Source organism: Uncinocarpus reesii, genomic scaffold, assembly GCF_000003515.1.
Source record: "Uncinocarpus reesii 1704 scaffold_1 genomic scaffold, whole genome shotgun sequence".
In the NCBI taxonomy this organism is placed as follows: domain Eukaryota; kingdom Fungi; phylum Ascomycota; class Eurotiomycetes; order Onygenales; family Onygenaceae; genus Uncinocarpus; species Uncinocarpus reesii.
The window spans coordinates 1,945,347-1,967,232 of NW_003052500.1; the positions used below are offsets into that span (position 1 = coordinate 1,945,347).

Below are 21,886 nucleotides of genomic sequence, written 5' to 3' on the forward strand. Positions count from 1 at the left end.
CTCGACCGCTGCCATTGTTTCGCGATTTCATGGTGTTGGCTTGTCTCCTGTTCGCGAGACGATTGAAGGACTGAATTGGTCGCTGAGAGACTCTCGTTAAGGTCTGTGAGCCTTGCAAGTTCACTTTGAAGCCATTGCGAAGACTTCTTTAGCTGGCTTATCTCAGACTGTTTATCTTCGATCTCGCGTTCGCGCGCTTCGAGGGCCTTGGCATGTTGTCTTTGGTTGATTGTTTGGACTTCCAGCGCCTTTTCAGTTGTTGACTTGGCTGTCGCAAGTAGGCGGTTCTCCGATACCAATTGGTCGAGGCGGGTTTCGAGGTCTTGCAGGTGCTGCAGGCTGCGCCGGCGACGGACACTGGGCGGGCGCGACGGCGAAAGCGGGGAGCCAGGCACATCGCCCCAGCCTTCCTATTAAATGCGCAAAAAGACAAAAGGTCAGCTCCATCAATTCCATCGCCGTCGTCGGCGCGCAGACATCAACAGGTTAGCTTACATAAACATCGGCCGCCATGCCGCGCAGGGGGTGCTTTCCTTTATCGGTAACCGGGTCGTAACTGGAGGAAGAGGCAAGAGCCTCAATGGTCGCGCCTTCTGTTTCGGATTGGGTCGGAGATTCGTTTTTCCGGCCGATGAGCTCGGCTTTGCGTTGAGCCCGAAGGTCGCCGCTTCCGGGACTGCGGCGAAGACGCAGTGAATCTGTTGACCGGAGACTCTCGACGCTGACAATGCTCGCTGGCCGGGCTATTTCACTGTTCTCTGGGGTTTTGAGGATGTTGTCATATGGACCTGAGAATGAACGAAGTTTTGCTGGTTTTGGAGTGGTCCTTGGAGTCTCATAGGATACCCGGCGAGCGCCTGCATCTGGTGTCTCGAGCTTTGGGTGGTTGGCGAGTCCTATGCCGCTGGACTTCCGGTCAAGTTTCGCAAATTTGATACCCCTTTCCGGCGAGCCAACGTCTGAAACTTCACGAGAACGGGTGTGAGAAGGCGACTCTGTTGAACCTTGCTCCTTGATTGTAGCAAGAGGGGTTTTTGGAGGAGATCGAGTACGGTGCGGTTCAGTTAGTCCAAACGGCCCACCAAACAAAGACGGAGGTTGCTGTAGAGATACATGCTCAGGGTCGGGCCCATCGGGCGTTGGTTCTAGCTTCCTTGAAGGAGTAATCGGACGGAGAATCGGCGACAATTCTGGTACCTGCATAGTTTTTCCATCTTGCGCCATTGCACTAGGCTCATCCATTTGTACGCTCCGTTCGCCAGTTTCATTTACTTTGGGATCATAGCTTCCTTTTAGCAGACTTTTTTCGTCCCATTGCTCAGTATAATCGGGATTTATCTTGATACCCCAGGCTGGGATTGGTTCAAGGGATACTTTTCTCCTAGTCACGCGTTCAAGATGCGGAAAAACGCTACCAACTACTCCGGTGGACTGTTCAGCGATTTCTGGTCCTTCCGGTTTCTTTGACTCGGGCGCCGGCTCAACTTCGGTTTCCCGTTTCTTCTTCTTCGATTTGCGTCTCGAGAGCGGTGAGACATTGCTTTCGACTGGTGGTTCGCTGATGGTATCCTCATTGGTTGGCCCAAAACTTTTACGGCTCGTGTCGGGTTGGCTTTCCTGTCCAGTAATCCCAGAAATGCCGGCAGTGGGCTCAAGTTCCTCTGTTGATAGAGTGTTCTCGAAATTTGGCTGCTTTTGCTTTCCATTTTTGGCCTTCTTTCTTTTTGTGCTCAATTTTTGAGCCACAGGCCAGATATCTTCTCCCGGTGCACCACTTTCACCAAACTTATTCCACTGTGACCCCTTTTCTGCATGAGCCTCGGGAATTTCACCTAGAGTTGATTCGGCGGTTTGCCTTGGGGGATTTAATTGGCGTGCAGCCGCGCTATGCGCATGATCTGCCGCAAAAGTTTCGGGAGGCTGCTCTTTACTGTCACTCTGCCGTTCACCCGGGAGAACGCCTAAAAAAGGACTCGGGGAGCGATTATCAACTATAACACGAGCAAGGGGTTTAGCATCGTCATCGAAATCTTCAATGTCGCCTTCAATTTGACCAAACAAATGGGACTGATCCATTGCAATAGTATCTTCGGTGCTATGGATCCGATCCCCTGACAGCTGTAAATCAAGAGAAGAGGTTTCTGGGTTTGACGCTTCATCGTGAAAGGATATATCATCCATACCTTGCTTAGGGCCATCCCAGTCAATTGATGGCAACGAATCAAAATCCCTCGGAGCGTCTTCCTTTACCTTAGCATCTGCAGGCTCTTTTCGTGGAGACTCCTCGGCTTCTGTGGCTCCAACCAAAACAGTATCCGGGGGCTCCGTTACAGTTCCATCAGCCTGCGGATTATCCAATCGGTTCTCAACCTGAACGTCGGTCGGTTTACCCTCTAGAAATCTAGATGTTTCCACGCTGGGTTCAGCAAATTCTGGCTCCTTGGGTAACTTTAGAGTATCGATGCGGGTTTGTTTCGAAGCCCTTTTAATTTTCCCTCCTTTCAATTTCGTTGAGGCTTCGCGTGAGCTTTGATCTGGTGCTCCCGCTGAAACCAACACGGTCTGCTCGTCAGCCAAGAGCTCGCCTTCTTGTGGGAAGTGACCTTGGCGGGTGATGCGAGAATCTTCAGCAGGATTATGTGTTCCAGGGTTTGGTGCCAGGTTTACCTCTTCCTGTAGAGCTTCATCCAGGCCAGGGAACTTGTCAGCGAGCGTGTCTGGTTTCGGGTCTTCAGCAGTAGCGGTACCAATCCTATCGACGGGGATGATTTTGGGGGTGGCCTGTTCGGTAGGCTGGTTACCAGGGATGGTATCCGGGACGTTGATGTCCGCAACAGCCTCAACAACTGCTAACGGGCTTCTCTCACTCGAGTCGTGTTCCATAGTTGGTCTCTCTACCTCTGTGAGGTTATCGCGCTTGAATTCGTCAATGCTAGGTGATGGTGTTGATATTTCTTGCGTCGAAGGTGTTGCTTCCAGGGTTCCAGGTCCTAGTTCAAATCCAACTTCACTCGAATTCTTTGCCGGGGTTTCTTGTTCTGCAGCAGGAACCGCTTCGGGCTGAGATGGCGAGGTTTCTGAAATTTCGAGTGTTTTTTCATCCGCCTGATTTTCTGTATCCCGCAATATACCGGAGTTTGGGGAGTCGAAAAGTTCGTTTGGCACTTCTGCTGCCGCATTGTCGTTAATATTCCCCTCTATAACGCCTAGATCAAATTTCTTTCCTTTCTTTTTCTTGGCTCGTTTCTCCTTCTTCGATGGAAGGTGCTTCGGTGGCTCCAGAGCAGCAGGATCGGCGTTTTCGGGTGAATCAGCGCTGTCTTCCTTTTTGCGGACAGCCTCAGCAGTGTCTCCCGTGTCCTGCCCCTTTTTTGTCTTTTTGCTTTTCTTCTGCTTAGGTTTTGCCGTTTCATCTATGGTAGTCTCGTTTCTGCCTTGTTCATCGGCTTGGGAGAATGTCACCTGCTGGACATTCTTAAACTGGTCCGTTTCACCACTTTGTTCTACGGCAATACCTTCTCCTTGACCCTCCTCAACATGATCATCAATATCATCGATTTGGTCGAGTTTCATAGCCGGTTCTTCGCATTCCGCCATGGAAGGGTCAGTGAGAAGGCCAGGTACAGCCGCTGAAATCGGCAATTCTGGATTGATCTCAATTGGCTGTTCTGTCAACTCTGGTTCATGGGTTAGTTCGGGAAAGGTAGGGCCTATCAACTCCCTTTCGTTACCGCCAACATGGATTTCCGGAATTCTAGTCACCAATGATGGGCTCTGAATTATACCAGGTGACTCCGGCGAGGCAATATGACAAGGGGACTGTTCATCGGAAGCCATAGCTTCCAATGCTACATCCCCCTCTGATTGGTCTTGATTGTTTGCAGGATGTTTTTCCGAAGTTAGTTCGGGGGTAGAACGACCACCATGGTTCTGTGCGCTGCCATCATCGGGGAAATTTTGTTGAGTTTCAGGGCCAAGGGGTACGATTTCGAAATCAGCCAAGTCACTCTGCGGCTCTTCAACAAGATCCTCATTCTCGATTGCTTTTAAATATGCCCCTGAATCAGCTTCGGTAGACTTGGGTGATGATCTCGGTGCCGGGAGTTCGGTCACAGGGTCGATATCGGGTGACAGCTGTTGCTCCGTAACGTCTGGCAATGGATTTGCGGCAGCGCTGTCGGTACTATCCTCGGGCAGTATTCGCAATTGACGAGAAATCAATTCACTTTCGAGAATGTTGCCGGTTTTCTGGTCTTTATTCTGGGCATCGATCGCGGGAATATCGTCTGTCTCGGATACCTCTGTAACTGCCAATCGCGAAGGATCTTGGTCAGCAGGCTCCGTTACAACCTGCTTACGGGGAATTTCATCAGTCCAATCGGTCGCCTTAGCGTTTCTCTTTGATTTTCTTTTTTTCTTCTTGGAAGATTGAAATTCTTTACCGTCCGCTTCAGCGTTCTCAACCATATTTTCAACCTCAATAGTCTCGTTTGATTGTGGTCGTTCCTCCTGCAATTCTTCGGGTATATCGGTCACTATCTTTCGGGTAGGAGTTTCAGTAGCGTTTATTAGCTCATCGTCGTCTTGTCCAGGCTCGGGGAAACCGGGTGTGTCAGGAGTTGAAGTTGGAACAGCCTCTGGCGTTTCTGCAATTTCAGACCAGTCGAAAGATTGTTTTTTCTTATCTTTCTTGGCTTTCCGTTTCGATTTGCCTGACTTTGGCTCCTCAAAATCGGGTTCAATTGCTTGCTGGACATTAGTTACAGACTCGCCCGGTAAGTCGGCTTCGGTGTTGATTGTGTCAACCACGTCTGGGGGTGCCAAAGGGGGAACTTCTTCCTCCCATGATGTCGACTCTCGCTGCTTTCCCTTCGCTTTCTTCGCTTTTCGTTTAGCTTTAGCAGATTTTGGTTCTCCAAACTCCTGTTCCTCCGTCGGTAGGTCTCCTCCGGCAACCTCGTCAATGGGCTTTTGCTGAGAGGCCGACTCGTCGGGCTCTTGAATTGCAGGTTCTTCCTCTTCCCACGGCATCGGAAGCTGCGTTTTGCCCTTCTTACCCTTTTTCCCTTTCTTTGTTTTGGCCGCTTCAAAAACAGCTCCGGTGCCAGGCTTCTCACTTTCATGGATTAGTTCATTGATCTCCGCTCCAGTTGAAACTTCAATAGGGAGCTCTGGGATAGTTGGTTTAGCGAGAGAATCTTTCTCAGTCGTATCCGGCTCCTGTTCAATTGTTTGGCGACTTTCCTTTTCTAGACTGGGCATTTCTTGAGATTGCGGCTCATCGATAATGTCAAGCGGGACAATCGAGGCAGGTTCCACATTTTCTGCAGGTACACCCTCAAGGAATTCGTTTGGAGAATCCCGTCGAGTCGATTCGACTTCCAATTGCAGTTGACTGTCAGCTACAGGTTCAAGAGAAGCTTGATTTTCGGTGGTCTCAGGAGGGGTTTCTAGGGCATCCTCGAAATTATCATCATCTGTTGTGGGAGATTCCTGAAGGGTGGCCCGGGTGTTTTGCTTCCTTTTTTTATCTTTTCGGGATTGTTTCTTGGAAGGCTTTGCAATCGACCAAACATCTGATTCTGCGATAGACGAGATTGGCAGATGTGGTTGTGTCTCAGTGGCTGGCTCCGCGGCCTCAAGTTCGGACTTTGATTCGCTAGGCTTGTGTTTTTCAGTATCGATACTTTCCAGTGCCGTCTGCTCTGGCTCCACTGTCCATGGAGCTGGCTCAGCTTCGGTTGAACAAGGAGCCGTTGCATCTGTTGGCGGCTCATTGTTGGTCGGTAAGAAAGAGTCGTTTGGGGTGGGCTCTTGAGCTTCAGGCACAGCTGTTGAGATGGAATCTCTACCTTTTCTCTTTCCCTTCTTTCCTTTCTTTGCCTTGGGTTGGGCCCAGAGGTTATCCGCGGCATCGTCATTCACTCCAGCCATAGTATCGGGACCAGTGTGACTAAGGGAGTGTTGAGTTTCTGATAGCGATGCGTCTTGTTCCTGTGATTCTGAGGACGGGGCCTGAAAGTCAACCTGTATTGGTGTTTCGTCCTGTAGAGGTACTTTCTCAATAGGAGATTCGGGCGACTTCTTGGAGTTCAAATCTTGATTGTTGATCGGCTCTTCTAAAGTAAATGGCCTATTGGATTCGTCCATTTCGGGAGCGTTTGATGGCGACGGAGTATCAACTTTTTCTGTATTAGAGGAGGGTTCCACATCCTTTTTTTCATCCGGACAGGAGGGCACCGTTTCGGGATGGTCAAATGACACCTGAGACTCGACATTCTTTTCGTGCTCCAGACCGTCGTTGGAAGTGCTGTGGTCAAATGCCAAACCCCGATTTTCGTCTTTAGTCAAATCCTCCGCTGATGTTTCCACAGCATCAAGTCCGCCACGCGTTAAATCATGCGTTTCTCCCATGAGAAGGGGTAAAGAGACCTCAGACGATAGGATTTCCTGCCCATGATCTATAGATTCAGGGCATTCCAAGCCACCATCTATCTCGACATTCTCTTCCGTAGCTTTAGGGCCAGCAGGCAACGGGTCATCTTGAGATTCAGCGGGGGCATGCTCAGCATCATGGGTTACTTCTAGGGGAGGTTTTGCATCCTCTTCAAAGTGCGGCTCAATTGGCTTCTGAACTGTATCAACTTCGCGCTGTTTACCTTTGCCTTTCCCCTTTTTACTTTTCTTTCGCGAAATGGGCGCCCAGTTAGCCTCAGTAGCGTCCATCGTCGGTGCGGTTATGCCATCATCGGCGGGTTGAGCTTCTGTTCCAAGTTGCGGAGGCTCAGCTTTATCATCAGACGCCATTGGGTCAGGAGTGGCTTCATCAAGCCGTTGCGAGTCAACATCCGGTAAATCGACACCGGTTGACACTTTCATACCTTTGCCCTTCTTGCCTTTGCTCTTTTTACGAGAGATGGGCCACATATCATTTTCGTTTGATTCAGTTGGCTCGAGGGGAACATCAACTTGCGAGGAGGAAACAGGATTTTCAATTTGTTGCCCTTCACTTGCGGGTTCCAGACCAGATACAGCATTTAAAGGACCCTCAGAAGGTAAAAGCTCGCTAGCAGGGATGATAGGTTCGGGTTCAGTCTCAAAAGGTTCTTCGAATTCACCGGGCAGCTGCTTGGGAGCAGCATCAGCTATTGGAGCAGTGTCATCCACGGGTTGTTCCCTGGTAATTTCCGTGGCGACTACGGTATCAAGCTCTTTCGTGTCCGGAGCAGTAAGCTCTGTATCGTCCTTCTTCGCATCATCAAGCTGTAGCGCCCCCTTCCTTTTTTTCTTTTTGCCCCTATTGGATTGAGCGGGTTCAGTTTCAACCTGAGTGGTCTCACTTACTTCGGTAGGGCTCTCTGGGTTAATGCTACTGAAAACAGGTTGTCCTAACGGCTCAGATGATTCAAGGGGCTCTGCGGCATCAGGGACTTTGTCTTCTTCCGCTTCCACTGTTTTCTCCTCTGCAATAAAGTCTTCTGGCGTGGCCTTTTTGCCTCTACGATTTTTCCGTTTCTCCTTTTTCGACAACATAGGCAAGAAGTCAGCTTCTGTAGCTTCCATCGTTTTAGCGGCTTCGTAGGGCGCATCTTCTAGCGCAGGATGAGATCCTTCCGCTTCCTCTTTTCCGGGAATCTGAGCCGGTTCCACCACAACAGATTTGTCTGCTTGTTCTTCTTCAGTCTTGTCCATTGCAGGGGCTGTTTCACTTAAGGACTGCTTATTTTTGCGCTTTTTCTTCTTCTCCCTTTTAGAAAGCATGGGTGCGAACTCTCCATCCACTTCCTCTACAGTCCCGTGCGATACATCTGGTAAAGGAACAGGTTCCAGTGATTGGTTCAACTCTGAAGCTTCAGGGGCTGGATTTAGTTCAGGTTGCCCTATTTGTTGCCCCTCAAGGTCCTCAGGGTTTGCTAGCTTCTTCTCTGCTATCTTCTCTAAGCTTGGGATGCCCTTGCTTTCTCCAGGGGGAGCGATAACAACATCGGGGTCGAAGCGTTCAACAAGAGGATCAGCAGTTGCAGGCTGTTCCGAGGGTTCCACCCCGGGTATGTAGCGACTTTTGTCTTGTAGTGGCTCCGGTAACCCAAAATTGGCTTCAGCTAAGGACTCCTCCTTTGGTCCTTCTTCCCGCTCTTCCCTTTCAGCCGGAGGGGAAATTTCAGCAGATGGCCGTTTTTCGGTTTCCGTTTTCTCATCATCTTCAGTTAGAACAGGAGCAGCGTCAGCTTTTGCGTCATCAGGAACCTCGCCGGCGGCATGAGGAAGTAGTGAAGGCTCGTCGAGAGGGCTGGTAGCGCTTCTCTCTTCAATTACATCACCACTGGGAGCAAACGTTGGCAGAGGCATTGGCTGTTCGACTGCCTTGTCCTCTTCTTTTTCGTTGGCATCATCGGAAGAAGGTTTCATTGTAGCAGATTGTTTCTTCCCTTTGCCCTTATTCTTGCCCTTCTTGCTCTTGCTTCTGGAAACAGGGGCAAAATCAGCTTCTGTAAATTCTTTTAGAGCGAGGTTAGGCTCGTCGGATGGCTGTTTCAAATCTTCAGGGAGAAGAAATGCTGCAGGTTCTGGGGGTCCCTCGTCACTGATATTGGATAAATTAGGTTCAGGGATATCTTCGGTGGGCAAAGGTCGTTCCTCTTCTTGGATATCAGTCTTCACGCCTGCACTTGATCCTTTATCCTTCTTCTTCCCCTTTTTACCTTTCTTGGGCTTGGTAGAAGAAGCTTTAAAATCTTCCTCTATCCCTGCAGGTTCATTATCGTTGCCTGCAACAGGGGTCACAACACCACTAATGTTGGGAGAATAAGCGAATTCGGGAAATGCACCAGCCATTTCAGTAAATTGCTTTGCTTCCAGGGGGTTGAGTTCGGGCGAAGTCCCTTCAGCTTGCTCTAGAGGAACGGGCTCGACGGTAACTTCATCATTCGAGAGAATTGTCGGCTCCACGTAAGCAGGAGCTTTGGAAAGGTCTGAGGTTGCATAATCAGTGGCTATATGGCTATCAGTATCAACAGTGGCTTCTGGCCCTGGTAGTTCTTGCTTTTCTTCCTGCACCACGCGCTTAGCCGTCACATCCTTTTGATGGCCGTCTTCGTGTGCATCTGCCTTGTCAGGAACAATGTCAACGTCCAGTTTAAGAGATTCCGCTTCGAGTTCAGAGCCGACATCTGAAGGCTTATCCTTATGGCTAGTTGTTGTGGGCTCGAAAATATCTTGGCTTTCATCCTGTAATACAGCGGGTTCCATCTGTGGATACAGTTTTGGAGATTTGGTCAGCGTTTCATCCCAGGTTTCCGTGACTTTCTGTCTCGGGGTGTTTTCTTCGTCGCCAGGCGAGATTTGTTCAAGATCATCAGCTTTTTCGATGATGGGGATATTGACATCGGCTGGCACTTCCTCTTGGGGACTGGCGGGTACCTCAGCGTCGACAGGCTCGAAAACTTCTTTTGTAGCATTATCCGAGATCTCACGACCGGCTCCGCTGCGTGACTCCACAAACCTGTCTTTGGTTGGAGATTCAGGTACAACAGAATCAGTACAGGCCTCATCTCCCATCCGTAGTCCATCAGAAGGTTCCTCTGCTCTTTTTTCCATCTCAAGGGAATTCATGATAATGGCAGGCGCTTCTACAACAGATGTTGGAGAAGCAGCAATAGGAGTACGGTCTCCGTAGTGCTCATATTCCACGGCTGATTCATATGCACTAAGAGCCGTTGATGGACGACTTCCAAAATCTGGTGCTTGGCCGCGATCCACGGGGGATCGATATTCGTAACTAAAATCCGGTATGACAGTGGAATCAGATCGGGCACTTATGCTAGATCTATCCCCAGCCGTGCGCCATGATTCGGCTTCGGTGACGGGACTCGGAGGGCCGCTATATGGCAGCGGCGGCAGATCCTGGTCTAAGGGGAGAACCGTACATGAAATTGGTGGTAACGGCGGTGGCACATCAGCCGCACCAAATGGCCCCATAAGTAATTCTGAAGGCGAATGAAATTCGTACTGCGGCTTATGTCTCTTCTGCGCCTGTTGGAAATCTTCCGCTGTTGGCGTCGCTTGTTTGGAGCCCAAAATATCTTCGTTGGGTGGACCCTGGCGTGTATCAATATGCAATGACAGTGGTTGACGGCGAGGAGAAAACAGCTGGTCGTAGGCAAATTCTGGTTGGCCATAAGCCTTAAAATCTTCTACTGAAGCAGTCCGTGAGGTTGTCCGGCTCGATGGAAGGGAAGGATATGGACCTTCCTGAGGTTGTTCTACTTTTGCAAAATTATGCCGCTCAACAAGCCAAAGTGGTCGCAGCTCCCGATCAGTTTTGAACTCAGTCGATTTTGGCCTTTTATGTCCCTTTGCCGTCGTTGGTGACCCTGATAAAGGAGGTGCCGCACCGGTTGTTGGAGATCCATGACAACTAACAGGCCGACGGAAATACAACGGTACGGCAGTTGGCGAAGGAGTTGCAAGTGGATTGAGGTCGGGATCACCACGAACCGAGATTCGTCTTGACCTGGTTGTTTCTGGCGAAGTCGGCCGGCTCCGAGACAGACGCGGAAGTTCAAACTTTTGGCCTGGGAGTGGTGAACTTGAGCGACTGCGAGCACGGCGGCTGAAAATCATCTCCACTGGAATGGAATTGACAGGAGTAGTGGGCTCTACCGGGAGATCCGCAAGCTGAGAACTTGTATCAGCCCCGGAAGCACCATCATCCTTGGACGGTATTTCGGGGCTACACTCTAAAAAAGGCTCCGGTACCGAGTCACGATCGTGGATTGATGGTTCACTTGTTACAGGTTCAGTCGCCGTAGCGCCCACCTGGTCTACTGTCAGCAACTGTCATCAATTATATGTACATACAAAATAAAAATGAATTATACCTCTGGCTCTACTTGCTTGCTTGACTCGACAATCTCCTCATACCGGCTTTTTCGATCCTTCTTACGATCCTTACGCTTTTGCTTCTGAGACGGCCAGCCTATCACATCTTCGTCAGGTTTCTCTGGAGGGTCTAATGGAGGCTCCTTTATAACGGAATCCTTGACATCAACAGTTTGTTTAGGTAGTGGCTTAATCTCTGGTCCTGCAGACTCGTCATCTAGGTAGTTTGAGGCCGCGGATGCTTGTTCCATCCCTGAAAAGCCGCTGCTTTTACGCTTTCCTTTCTTTCGCTTCCCTTTTCCCGATGGCTCTGTTGGAGACTCAGTCTCCTCCTTAGCCGTTTCCTGTCGAGACGGGGAGTCGATCTCCCAGGACCCAGGGAGTGCTGGTGGAAACAGATCTGCCATATCAAGATGGTCTTCCAGCTTTGTCTCGAGTTCATGATTTTTGAGATCATCAGTTTCCTGAGCTTGTGATCTAGAAGTCTCGGAATCAACACCCTTGGCCTCTAAATCGCCGCTTTTCTTCTTGTTCTTAGACTTTTTTCGCGATTTCTTGCTTTTCGTCTGTTCGATATCGTGTTCAGGTTGGGTTGAATTTTCTGGCAAGATCAAATCGGTGGGTTCGCCTGCACCTCGGGTTACAGTCGGCGCCTGGGTTATAGTCTGGGGTAGCGACTGTACAAAGTCCGCGGAATAAGAAGGGGGTTGGATTGAGTGTTCGCTCGCCAATGGCGTATGTCCTTGAGCACTGTTTCCCTCACTGATCAAATTAATCGGCGTTCGCCCCTCTTCAGCATCGGAGAGGCCTCGATTTCTAGGCTCACTTTCATCTTGCGAGACTCGGTGTTTAGGAAGCTGATGCCTTAAGGGGGTCCATGTAGTAGGTTCGGCATGAACAACGTCATGGAAGACGTCTTTGCTTTCTTGTTCTCGGGGAGCAGGCTGCTTTTCGGCAGGAATCTGAGATGGCAGTTTCACGGAAGAACCTTTCTCCTCCTCAGTGTCAGACGCGGGCAACGACTCAGGCTCCACATATCCATGGACGGGAGATATACGTCTACCAACGGAAGCATCATCCAATTCTTCAAAGGACACGGTTCGGGCCGGAATATCTTCGGCTTCAGAGTCATTAGGAGAGCTGCGAGAATGATACATAGGGTCGTTGGTGACAATGGAAGGATCAAAACCTGCTATCCTCGCACCGGCGGCTAGGGTAGCAGCAAATTCAATGTCATCCTCAAATCCACCAGGTATATGTTGATACACGACTTCTTCAACAGAGCTATCATCGCTGTCTTCGGCATATTTCACCTCAACTGGCCTGGGAATTTCCGTCGCTTGTTGCTTGGTTGAAGCTTCCGTGCCCTTTTCGGTAGGATTTTGTTCGGCATCTATCCCAAGACCTACAAGACGATCCTGCTTCACATCTCCCCTTTCGGACGCTACATTGCTCCGAGTATCTTGTATCTCAGAAGGCGATACCTCGCGGTCCAGCGAATCACCATTTGCCCGAACTTCCTCCGCCTCGTAAGGCAAAACTTGAGGATCCATAGTCTTGTCTGCGCGTTCCGTGGGACTGGAAACTTCATCAGGAGCTTCAGGGAAAGTGTCCTCAGAGATGACCGATGCGGCAGAACTATGTGGAGGAGTTGGCTCGATCAATTTGAGTAGAGGAACGGGCCAGGGAAGACCTGTAGTGCTGGCACCTTCACGCATCCGCGACATTTCCCTGTCAAACTTTACCTTTGGCGACTCACTGACTGAATAAAATTCCGAGCTCACATCTGATCGAGGAGAGCTTTTAGCCGACCGCACCTCATCAGGGGCAAAATATTCGACATAACTCTCATGAACTGGCGACGATATAACGCGCTTCGTGGCTTCTCTTACGATGCGCCGGGCCATTCGCTTAGATCTATCATCACTTTGTTGGATTTCTTTCGGTTCTACTTTGGATATAATTGGCTCATCCTCATCCGATGCCTCGTAGCTGCGAACCTGTTTCCTTCTTTGCTCGTTCCCGTCCCGTCTATGTTCCTTTGGTTTTCCTTTGGCTGCGAACGATGAATCCTCGTCCGATAGCTCATAGCTGTGACGTTGCTTTATTCTTTGCTCCTGTCGCCCCTCTTTTCCTTTATCACTTTTCTTTCCATCCAGATCATTTAAAACGGCAGAAGTAGAGGCTGCACCCACTATAGCTGCAGCAGCAGGGACTGACCATGAATAATTTGAGGAGTCGTCACTTAGTTCGTCCCAGTCTTTGGGGCGGATTTCCACATACTTACGTGGGGGATCACGCCGCGGACTCGGTTCCGGTTTAGAAGTGGTATAGTCTGGCGATACACGAGATGCACGGTCTTTGAGCAGAGCTTTTCTCTCTTCTTCAAGTTTCTGCAATCGTAGTTCCTTTTCAACTTGCTCCTGAGTCAAGTCGAACTGGACTTGTGATGTGGAATTTCGCTTGAGCACTTTCACATCGGGGCTGTCAGAACGCTTGGTGGGAAATACCGGTGATGATTCTCTTCTCCGGTGGGTATTTTCCTTTCGTGGAATTCTGGGATGTCGGTCGTCGTATTCATCACGTCGAAGTCTATATGTGTCGACCGGGTTCGCTCACCGACTCGACCGCCGGCGGAACATAATTTTTCTCGCTTTTGTTAGCAGATGTGGTGGGAGGATTGACAGGTGCGGGTTCTTTTGATTGTACACGTTTTGCGAAACAGGCGCTATGGGCTGAGGTTGGTCGAGCTGGATTGACTCGGCATGCGACGCATACAAAGGTTCTCGGGGTTGATTGGACGTAGAGGTTGAAATAAAACTCTCTGTCCCAGCATCGAATCGAGATATATCAGACGCAGGAATAGGGTCGACATGGTGCATGGATGGGAGACTAGTACCGCTTTCACTTGGTGGAGGCCGATCGTGAATAACAGCAGGTCGGTCAATTCGCGTCAAATCTGGCTCACGAGGTTTGGTAGCTTTTGATTTATCTCCACGGCGTTTGCCCCATTTCCAGCGCCATATCGACGTTCCTGAATCCGACGAACCACCATACGCCAGGTCCGAATCTAAACTTGACTCTCCCACTGATTCCCAGCCATCATCATCAAGTGCTTCGTGACCGGAGGACTTCTTTGACTTATGGCTGCTCCTTTTTTCACCGCGGCGGTGCACTTCTTTTACAGCCACAACATCAGGCCGACGACGCCCATTCATATGAGACGCAGCGCTGGCCAAAGAAACGGCAGTCGATCCCAAGCCAAGAAGTTTAGTGTCTAAATCATGGTCATCTTGTTTTTTGCTCTTAGATTTTCGGGAACGTGTGCGGTAAAACCCAGTACCAAAGGCAAGATCAGCATCATCTGACGAGGATGGGGATACGGAACGGAAGCCAAAAAAGCCTCTCTTCGCGGTCTTCTTCTTCGGCTTTTCTCCTTTGTCGCTTGATCGCCTCTCTGAAGGAGCAGTAAAGAAATACGATAGCCCCGCTAGGCCCGGCTTACCAGACGGGCGGGATATATCGACAAGGGAACCTGATGAAGACGAGGACGAATATTTCCTCCGCCGATATTTCTTAGGTGAACGGCTTCGGCTCTTGCGGCGAAGATTTGATGGTGAAGCAGCAGCACCAACTGCGGCTGCAGCAAGTGCGGTCCCCGTCAACTTTGTGCCTCGTGTCGCTTCTGATGTGGAAGACGTCTCCGACGCTGACCGTGGACGTCGCGATGCACGGGATTTAGAGTCGAAATCGTCAGAAGGCAAACCATAAGAACTGCTACCTACTTTTCGGAATTCAGTATACCTATCCTCAAGCAGACTTGGAGAATGGCTGCGACCTGAAACTGTCGTGACACCTCGCGAGGTACGACTTTTCGTCCCAAGCGAGGATACACTGTGCATGCTCTGTGAATATTTCGAACCCGTCGAATGTTTGGATGTAGTGCTGGAGTTATCAGTCCGGGTCGATCTGGCCTGGTCATAAACCGATTTCCCAACATACGAAGCCAAAGCCCCAGCAAGCCAGGATTTCCTGTTTGATCGTTTGCGGCGGCTTTCATCATCGGATGAAGCATATCGACTATGCTTATCGACCCTAGTTCTGCTAGCATGAGGATCGTAGGAATATCGACGGCTATAATTGTGTTTTCGAGGAGCATCTTGTGCTGTCGTGCCGGGCTCAAAGCAGTACTTGCAAATTCCAGTTATCTCCGAATACTCTTCGAACTGTGCAACACCCTCGGGATCTTTCCAGAAATCAATGAATCGGCGCAAGGGGCCATGGTGTTTGCGATGAAACTCTAATGTTCCTGGTTGAGTTTGGACGTGGCCAGAATGATGCGGTTTATGCAATGTATTGTACGCAGCACCTGTGGCAGCTGCAAGTCCAACACCTGCTCCAAGGCTTCCCATCCCAGAGTGCAATGTCGACGAATGGTGAGGTTGTTGATATCCACCTGCATAACTGTGTGGTCGAACGGGCGTGCTCTGAGGGATCATCTGTGTTTCGTGGCCATCCAATTGCCCAGGGTCAATTCCATAGGTAGCGGGATGGGGGACGAATGGAACGGTTTCGGGTTTCGGAGGTCCCGTTGACGGCCCTGGAGCATTTGAAGGTGGGAGAGGTTCGCTCGCTTCTGTGGGCGAAACATTGTAGAAGGATGCGGCAGCACCAGTTTGGCCCAATGCACTAGGCTCCGTGGGAGGCGCGGCTGTTCCCAAAGGCGACATTAAATGCGGTTGTGTCCCAGCGATGATCGTGGGCGGATTCGGTCTAACACCAGGCTGCGTAGCGACCGACTGTCCCTGATCATTGTAGTATTCAGCTGCCAATCCGTAGGTTGGCGGCGAAGGTATCGGGGCTTGGGGTTGTGTTGATGCGTATTGCGAGGCCGAAGTACCAGGTATCGAAACCGGTACCGTGGCATTTTCTAGTCGCGCAGACTGAGAAGAAGGAAAAGAAGAAGAAGGCTCCGGAATACGGCTTTCCAACGGATGCGGACCAGCGCGCGAAGAAGAATAAAGCGATCGTTCTTCAAGGCCCCCACTATCAGCCCTCCGTCGTCGATGCCGCTGTTCCTCTTTCTGTGGCCCAGTCTGCTCCAGCGCTTCTCTTTCTCTCCTGCGTCGCCTTCTCTCTTCTCGCTCCTCATCCACCTCCTTCCTACGAGGAATTTCATGGCCCCGGTCGCTTTCATCATCGCGCGCGCGTCGCTCCTGTCTTCTAGACTCGGACCGGAGCGTCCTCGTTCCGTGGAGATCTGAATCAAGCGCACTGTGCTCAGCGTCGACATATTCGCTTCTCGACTGAATTCCATTGTTATCGCCATCATCCGCCGGCCATCCAGGATCCGCCGTTACGTAGCTGCTGGAGACCGTCGATCTCGCCTCGCTCTCGGGGTAATATCTATGGGAAGAAGAGGAATGTGTGGGCAATTCGGGATCGATGTCCAAACCACGATCGTCACTTCGTGTAGACTTTCGACCCGACGACGAATTGTGAGAGCTTTTTGACTTGTGGCGAGACGACGACGTTGTTGATCGCTCATCTCGATCGCGATGCCGACGCCGCTCGGACTTGGAGCTCGTCGATCGGCTGCTTGATTTGCCCAGCAAACTTCGCAGCATGACGGACGGCGGTTAAAGTAGAGTCTCGCACCGTGGGAATTGAAGAAAGGTGCTGAGGATAGTCCTCATCGGCAATGTAAATCATGAACAGCAGCAGACAGAGTCCATGCGGCGAGTTATTTGTTTATTGGGGGCGTGCGGGTTTGTTTTGGTGGTTGGTGGTTGTCGCGGTGGCTGGTGGACCGTGGGCGAGGGTCCCTCTCTCTCGGGCGGTTTCCTTGGTCGAAACCCGCGGTCCAAAGTTAACTGAAGGCTAGTGATTAACGGCTTCAAACAAGCCCGTACAAAGACAAGGATACAGCAATGAGATTCGTCAAGTCATCAGTGAAAGGATCCGTCCGTGGCCGTGATGAGAAGAGAAGAGAGAGAGAGAGAGAGAGAGAGAGAGAGAGAGAGAGAGAGCTCAGCTGCGAAAATTGTGGCGGATGGACTAGTTAGTGCAGCTTCACCTGACAGACAGCCAATCAACCCGAGATGGCGGCCTGCAACTCGGCAAAATGTTGAACTAATAAATATTATCTGCTCTGAATACGGAGTATAATCCAAGATATCGCAGCAGTTACTCTCAACACTGACATCCAGAAAATACCAATAACTTGTAGTTAACAATATCCAAACCCAATCATTACGGGGTATTTCATATCTGTACAACATGCATGGACAGCGCCACGAAAAAGCATCTTTACTAATTTCCACCCGGCGGGCTCGTCAAGAACCCAACCCGGTCCCTTACCCTATTTTGCAGCCAATGTGGAAAGGACCTGATATTGCTCGCAAGCGATCCGGACGAGCCGGGCATGATAATATGCCCGCTGGACCCGCTAAGGATCTGCTGCACGACAGCTTCGGCAACGCTGTCTGCTTCCAGCAGGGGGTTAAACCACGTATTCTCCGGGCTGATAACGTTCACCAGGGAGGTGCGCGCAAAGCCTTGGGTCACCACCACCGTCCTCACTTTGGGGGCGTTATAGCGAGTTTTCAACTCGGTGGCCAGACCTTCGTGGAACGTGAGAGCAGCAGCCTTGCTAGAGGCGTAGTCGACCATATTGCTGCTGGTAACGTAGGCCGCCAGCGATGCGATTGTCACCACCATTCCGTGATTTCGGGAAACCATATACGGCAGGAACTCTCGCGCAAGCCAATAGTGAGATAGCGTGTTCACCTCGAAAGTCTGGCGGATATCCGCATCGGTAGTACCAAGGACCGTCTTGCCCTTCAGAACCCCGGCGTTGTTAACCAGGATGGTGGGCTCACCCATCTCGTCTCGGATGCTCTGAGCGGCGCTCGCGATTTCTTCCTGGGAACATATGTTGCACGGGTAGAACTGGACATTGGCCGGAGTGTCATATTTTGGCGCTTGGATATCCAAGATGGCGACTTTGACCCCCCGCGCAGCAAGCAACAGTGCGATCTTCTGGCCAATTCCGTCACTTCCACCAGTGACAACGGCAACCTCGGCGTTCCAGTTATATGTATCTGAGACCCAATTGTTCAAAGCCCGACGAGTAACCCAGCCATTAAGCCAGCGACATAGCCCAAGTGATACCAAGATTTTAAGAATACGAAGGGCGAGCGGTCGCCTACTACTGTAATCCTGGCCTTTGTCCGTGTACCGGGCGAGTAGTAATAACGGCAGCGTCAGCGACGGCGACAACACTGTCCCTTTGATAACCCGCGACACAACATCCGCATTGAACCCTAATAATCAATCAGCACCGCGGCAGGTAAACGGAGACCATGACAGGATACTCACCTTCACGGGGCAACCAACGCCTGGTGGAACGCATCCTCAATCGCGTGGCATCTGACGAAACCAGACACAATTCCTCCTCAATTAGGGCAAAATAAGGAGCATGCTAGAAAGGAGGCGGGATTAAGGACCTCTAGGGGTCTGAGGCAATTATGAAGAGAGCGAAGTCCTCCTTGCCTCGCTGCCAGGTCAGTCTAGTTATAAACTAATGAGTGGTCAATCGACAGGAAAGCGCCATCAATGAACACGCGCATGGTCTCCGTCTCTTCACGGCCGAATGCCTCGGGACATCGTCAGGGGGGGGCACATGTTATGCCCCAAGCTGCAAGCACCGCAAGCTAGGTTTCCACCAACAGGCCGGCATCGTGTCGTTGGACTCCTTGGAGGCTTGCGAGCCTGGGGAGCCAAGTGCGGAGTTGTGGGGTTCGCATTAGGCCAAAATGAGCGCCGGAGTTTCAATATCCCCGCCAGCCGAACGGCTTGAGAGCACCGAGACAAGGACTGTTCGATCATTCATGCAGCATTGTGACCACCATGGGTTTCCTTCGATGTCTGTTTAAAACTACCATCTACGGGTCTGCGGCCACTGCAGGGAGCTTCTATTATCTCACCAAGGACTCCAAATTTGTTCCTCTTCCCCCGTCGGACTATCTCTTCCACTCGCCCTATTTCCACAAATTCAATCCCCAGAACAATCCCACTACTCATGATCATTGCATTAGGAGAGCCCCTTTGTCGTCGATTGACCCACGGCTCCTTTCATCTGAAGGCACCTTGGTCGAAGGATTTTGCGCCAGCGTATGGGGTGGTCTAGGTGTGTCAGAGCCCTTGAGCAACGCAACTAATACTCACCAGGACATGAATGAGGCACGATCGGTTACTTACTCCATTCTCCTACCATTCAGGATACGCCTTCCAGCGAGCTTTTCTAGCGCACAAGTACCAAGGACCCCAAACCGCCCATCAACTGTGGGCTACATCCCAACTCCGTACCTCCAAGTACCCCGTTGGGACACAAATCACGGATCATTTTGAGGTCGTTGAACATACCCCCACCAGAATTATTGTAAGATGTGGTGATTCACCGTTAGTCCGGGGCGTACGGGCTGGTGATGGCCTGTTCGAAATATCCGTTACCGTAAATCGGGCAGAGGACACCGTGGAATTTGGCCTAAAGTCTGCTTTTTACCAGGGCCTAGGGACCACAGATAAAGCTCCTATGGATCCTGTTACCGATTGGTTGCATAAACAGTATACAAAGCTGTTAATGGAGACAGCCCTCTTGAGGATAACAAGATAACCTTGCTTTTGGACTGGCTGTATTTCTTCGCATCCGCAATTGGGTGACTCTTGGGATTCTTGCACTTGATTGGGACTATCGTTTTGAGGCAATTCCGATAGTGTGGAAATTAATCGAGATCGATTTCTTCTCTGGCTTACAATCGTTCATCGCAAACTGCAGTTCTGAAAGCAACAACTCACGTCCTGGGATTCAGTCAAAGTACAATGTCTAAATGGAATGAACCCGACCGTTGAATACAAAACAGATAACATAACACCAGGACTAAAATTTCGTGCAAGGGCCAATTCCATCAATACGCCTTGAGGAAATGTCATAGAGGAGAAACAATTAGAAACAATTCATACAGGCATGTTTGCATTCACTGTACCCGTTGACTGCCGTACGGGGGCCTCAGGATGCCAACCGGCGCTATCTGCAAATGGATGAATGGAATTCTTTCATTCCCGCCAATGGAAGAAGTTCAAGAAGTATAGTCAACCCTCCAGGACAAGGACAAATTTCAGGGCATACCTCTTCATCTTAACAAAACTTTCAGGATTGGCACCTGCCTAATCACACTTGAGGGCACGAAATTTTTAGTGTGCCCCGTGTATTTTCCATATTGCCTTGTGGATGGAAACCGTACAGGGTAGGTCTGCTCTCGTTGAGAATCTATCCACTCAATCAAATTGATTATCCCATAGCGACGAAGTATCTGACATTTCAGTCAGCATCACTTCTTCCTACCTTCCATGGACCTGCTCACTCACCTTGATGCATGCCTTGGTTGAGCTCGTATCCATACGTTTCAAAAACTCAGTTTTGTTGATAGGATGCATGTACCTCGTTATTTCCTCAGTCTCTTGTTCGTCGACAATCATGTCGCAGAGAGCTTTCAGCGCTTCGTGCTTCGTTTTGCAACGTAGCACATCCCGAAAACGGAAACGCAGCTCCGACACTAAACATTCATGCCAGTGCTTTTTGAACAGGCCGTTCTTCTCCGTCCAGCCGCGTTTGTGTGCGAGTCGCCGGAATTCGACTTCGAGCGGGCTCCTTGGGTTTCTCTCAAAGTCGATGCCGTGCGCGAGGAAGAACTCTGAAAATTCTGCGTTGGACATCATTTTTGAAATTGATATTGTTCCTAATGAGGCAATCTGCTGTAAGGTCTGAAATCGCCCGATCGGTAGCGAAAGTAGTTTTGTGAGCCATTATATCCAAACGAAATATCTGAAGTAACTATAACAGCTAACCAGTGAATGTCAAGCCATATATGTAATTCCTCACCAGGAAGTGAATAGGTACCCAATGTAACACGGTCAAGCTTGCGCTAATGGGTGAAGCAACATAGGTTATGAAGACAGGCAGGTGCTGCAAAAATTTTATGCAGAGGCACTCTTTGATTACTGCCATTCTCTAAAGCAGCTAGACATGAATAAAACATGCCTTCACGAAAGCCACTTGGAGAGCAGCTTGTCTGCCAATGAATTTTCAATTTCGACAAGGCCATATCGTACCAGCCAGTCAAAATATTCACTGGAGTACCTTTGTATTCCGAGTTAAAGGGTACAACCTGGGTCAGCCCGGTTCGGTATATCCCTCGCTGCTTTCACATTATGCCCCTGCCGTTCAATGCGTGGCGCATTTGGCCAAGCAAATTCGCTTTTCGGAGTATCTGCTGTTGATATCGACATGCCAGAGTGGGCGTTCCGTTCATGTCGCAAAACTCCCGCTTTGGACTCCGAAGTCGTATTCCAAAACTTACTGAGCGGCCCGGTTGAGCACGAAAAGGCGCCATGTCCCTCAAGGCATATTTTCAGGCACCATTATATCATCAGTCATTACTAGATCGTTATCCATTGCCCAAAATAAAAGTGCTCGTCAAAGCTCTTCCCGCTTCAAACACCAAAATCGGCCAACACGCTCCTTTGCTTCCCAGACGCCATGTGTAAAGTCGCAAACCGCGCCTCTGGTAAACGACGACCGGTCTTGATGCTCTCCAAAACCCTGTCGGGAAAGCAAGTGTAAGCCTAGAAGTAAAAGATTCACAAAGGGGACCTAGCAGGTTTACGAACCACTCAACACCAACAAACTTGACTCCTTGCCCACCCACTCGTTGGATTTCTCGTTGTAGCTTTCCCAAAGCAAGACCACCTCCGGCACCTATCGTCCCAGATTCCTTCAATTTGGGCGAGTTAGGCCGACCCAGGATAACATGCGTGACGGTACGTCTTCCGAGATAGATGGAAATGTTTGCACCGTTGTCGACGAGCATCTGTTTGAGTTTGTGGGTCTGATATCATTGGAGCCGTGGACCCGTTGGATGAAGATGGGTTAAAGCCGCTAAAT

At 50.3% G+C, this 21,886-nt stretch overlaps 4 protein-coding genes across 4 annotated transcripts in view; all 4 read right to left on the reverse strand.

The window, feature by feature from the left end:
* Nucleotides 1-486: 486 nt before the first annotated feature.
* Nucleotides 487-16,508, reverse strand: UREG_00853 (uncharacterized protein; the record flags this gene model as incomplete). The annotated part of the gene is made up of 4 exons (XM_002541293.1): nt 487-10,823; nt 10,946-13,304; nt 13,501-13,534; nt 13,660-16,508. The coding sequence occupies 4 exons, from the start codon at nt 16,506-16,508 to the stop codon at nt 487-489; spliced, it is 15,579 nt and encodes a 5,192-aa protein (XP_002541339.1).
* A 685-nt stretch (nt 16,509-17,193) lies between these two features.
* UREG_00854 (uncharacterized protein) lies at nt 17,194-18,295 on the reverse strand (the record flags this gene model as incomplete). Its single annotated transcript, XM_002541294.1, has 2 exons — nt 17,194-18,206; nt 18,262-18,295. The coding sequence occupies 2 exons, from the start codon at nt 18,293-18,295 to the stop codon at nt 17,194-17,196; spliced, it is 1,047 nt and encodes a 348-aa protein (XP_002541340.1).
* A 1,780-nt stretch (nt 18,296-20,075) lies between these two features.
* UREG_00855 (uncharacterized protein) lies at nt 20,076-20,658 on the reverse strand (the record flags this gene model as incomplete). Its single annotated transcript, XM_002541295.1, has 2 exons — nt 20,076-20,255; nt 20,311-20,658. The coding sequence occupies 2 exons, from the start codon at nt 20,656-20,658 to the stop codon at nt 20,076-20,078; spliced, it is 528 nt and encodes a 175-aa protein (XP_002541341.1).
* A 777-nt stretch (nt 20,659-21,435) lies between these two features.
* The window catches only part of UREG_00856 (uncharacterized protein), a gene marked incomplete at both ends in the record, with an annotated part of 1,012 nt that continues 561 nt past the window's right edge, over nt 21,436-21,886 (reverse strand). The window contains 2 exons of the mRNA XM_002541296.1: nt 21,436-21,544; nt 21,613-21,812. Of these exons, the coding sequence (XP_002541342.1) occupies nt 21,436-21,544; nt 21,613-21,812 (309 nt within the window). The remainder of the gene's footprint in view (nt 21,545-21,612; nt 21,813-21,886) is intronic.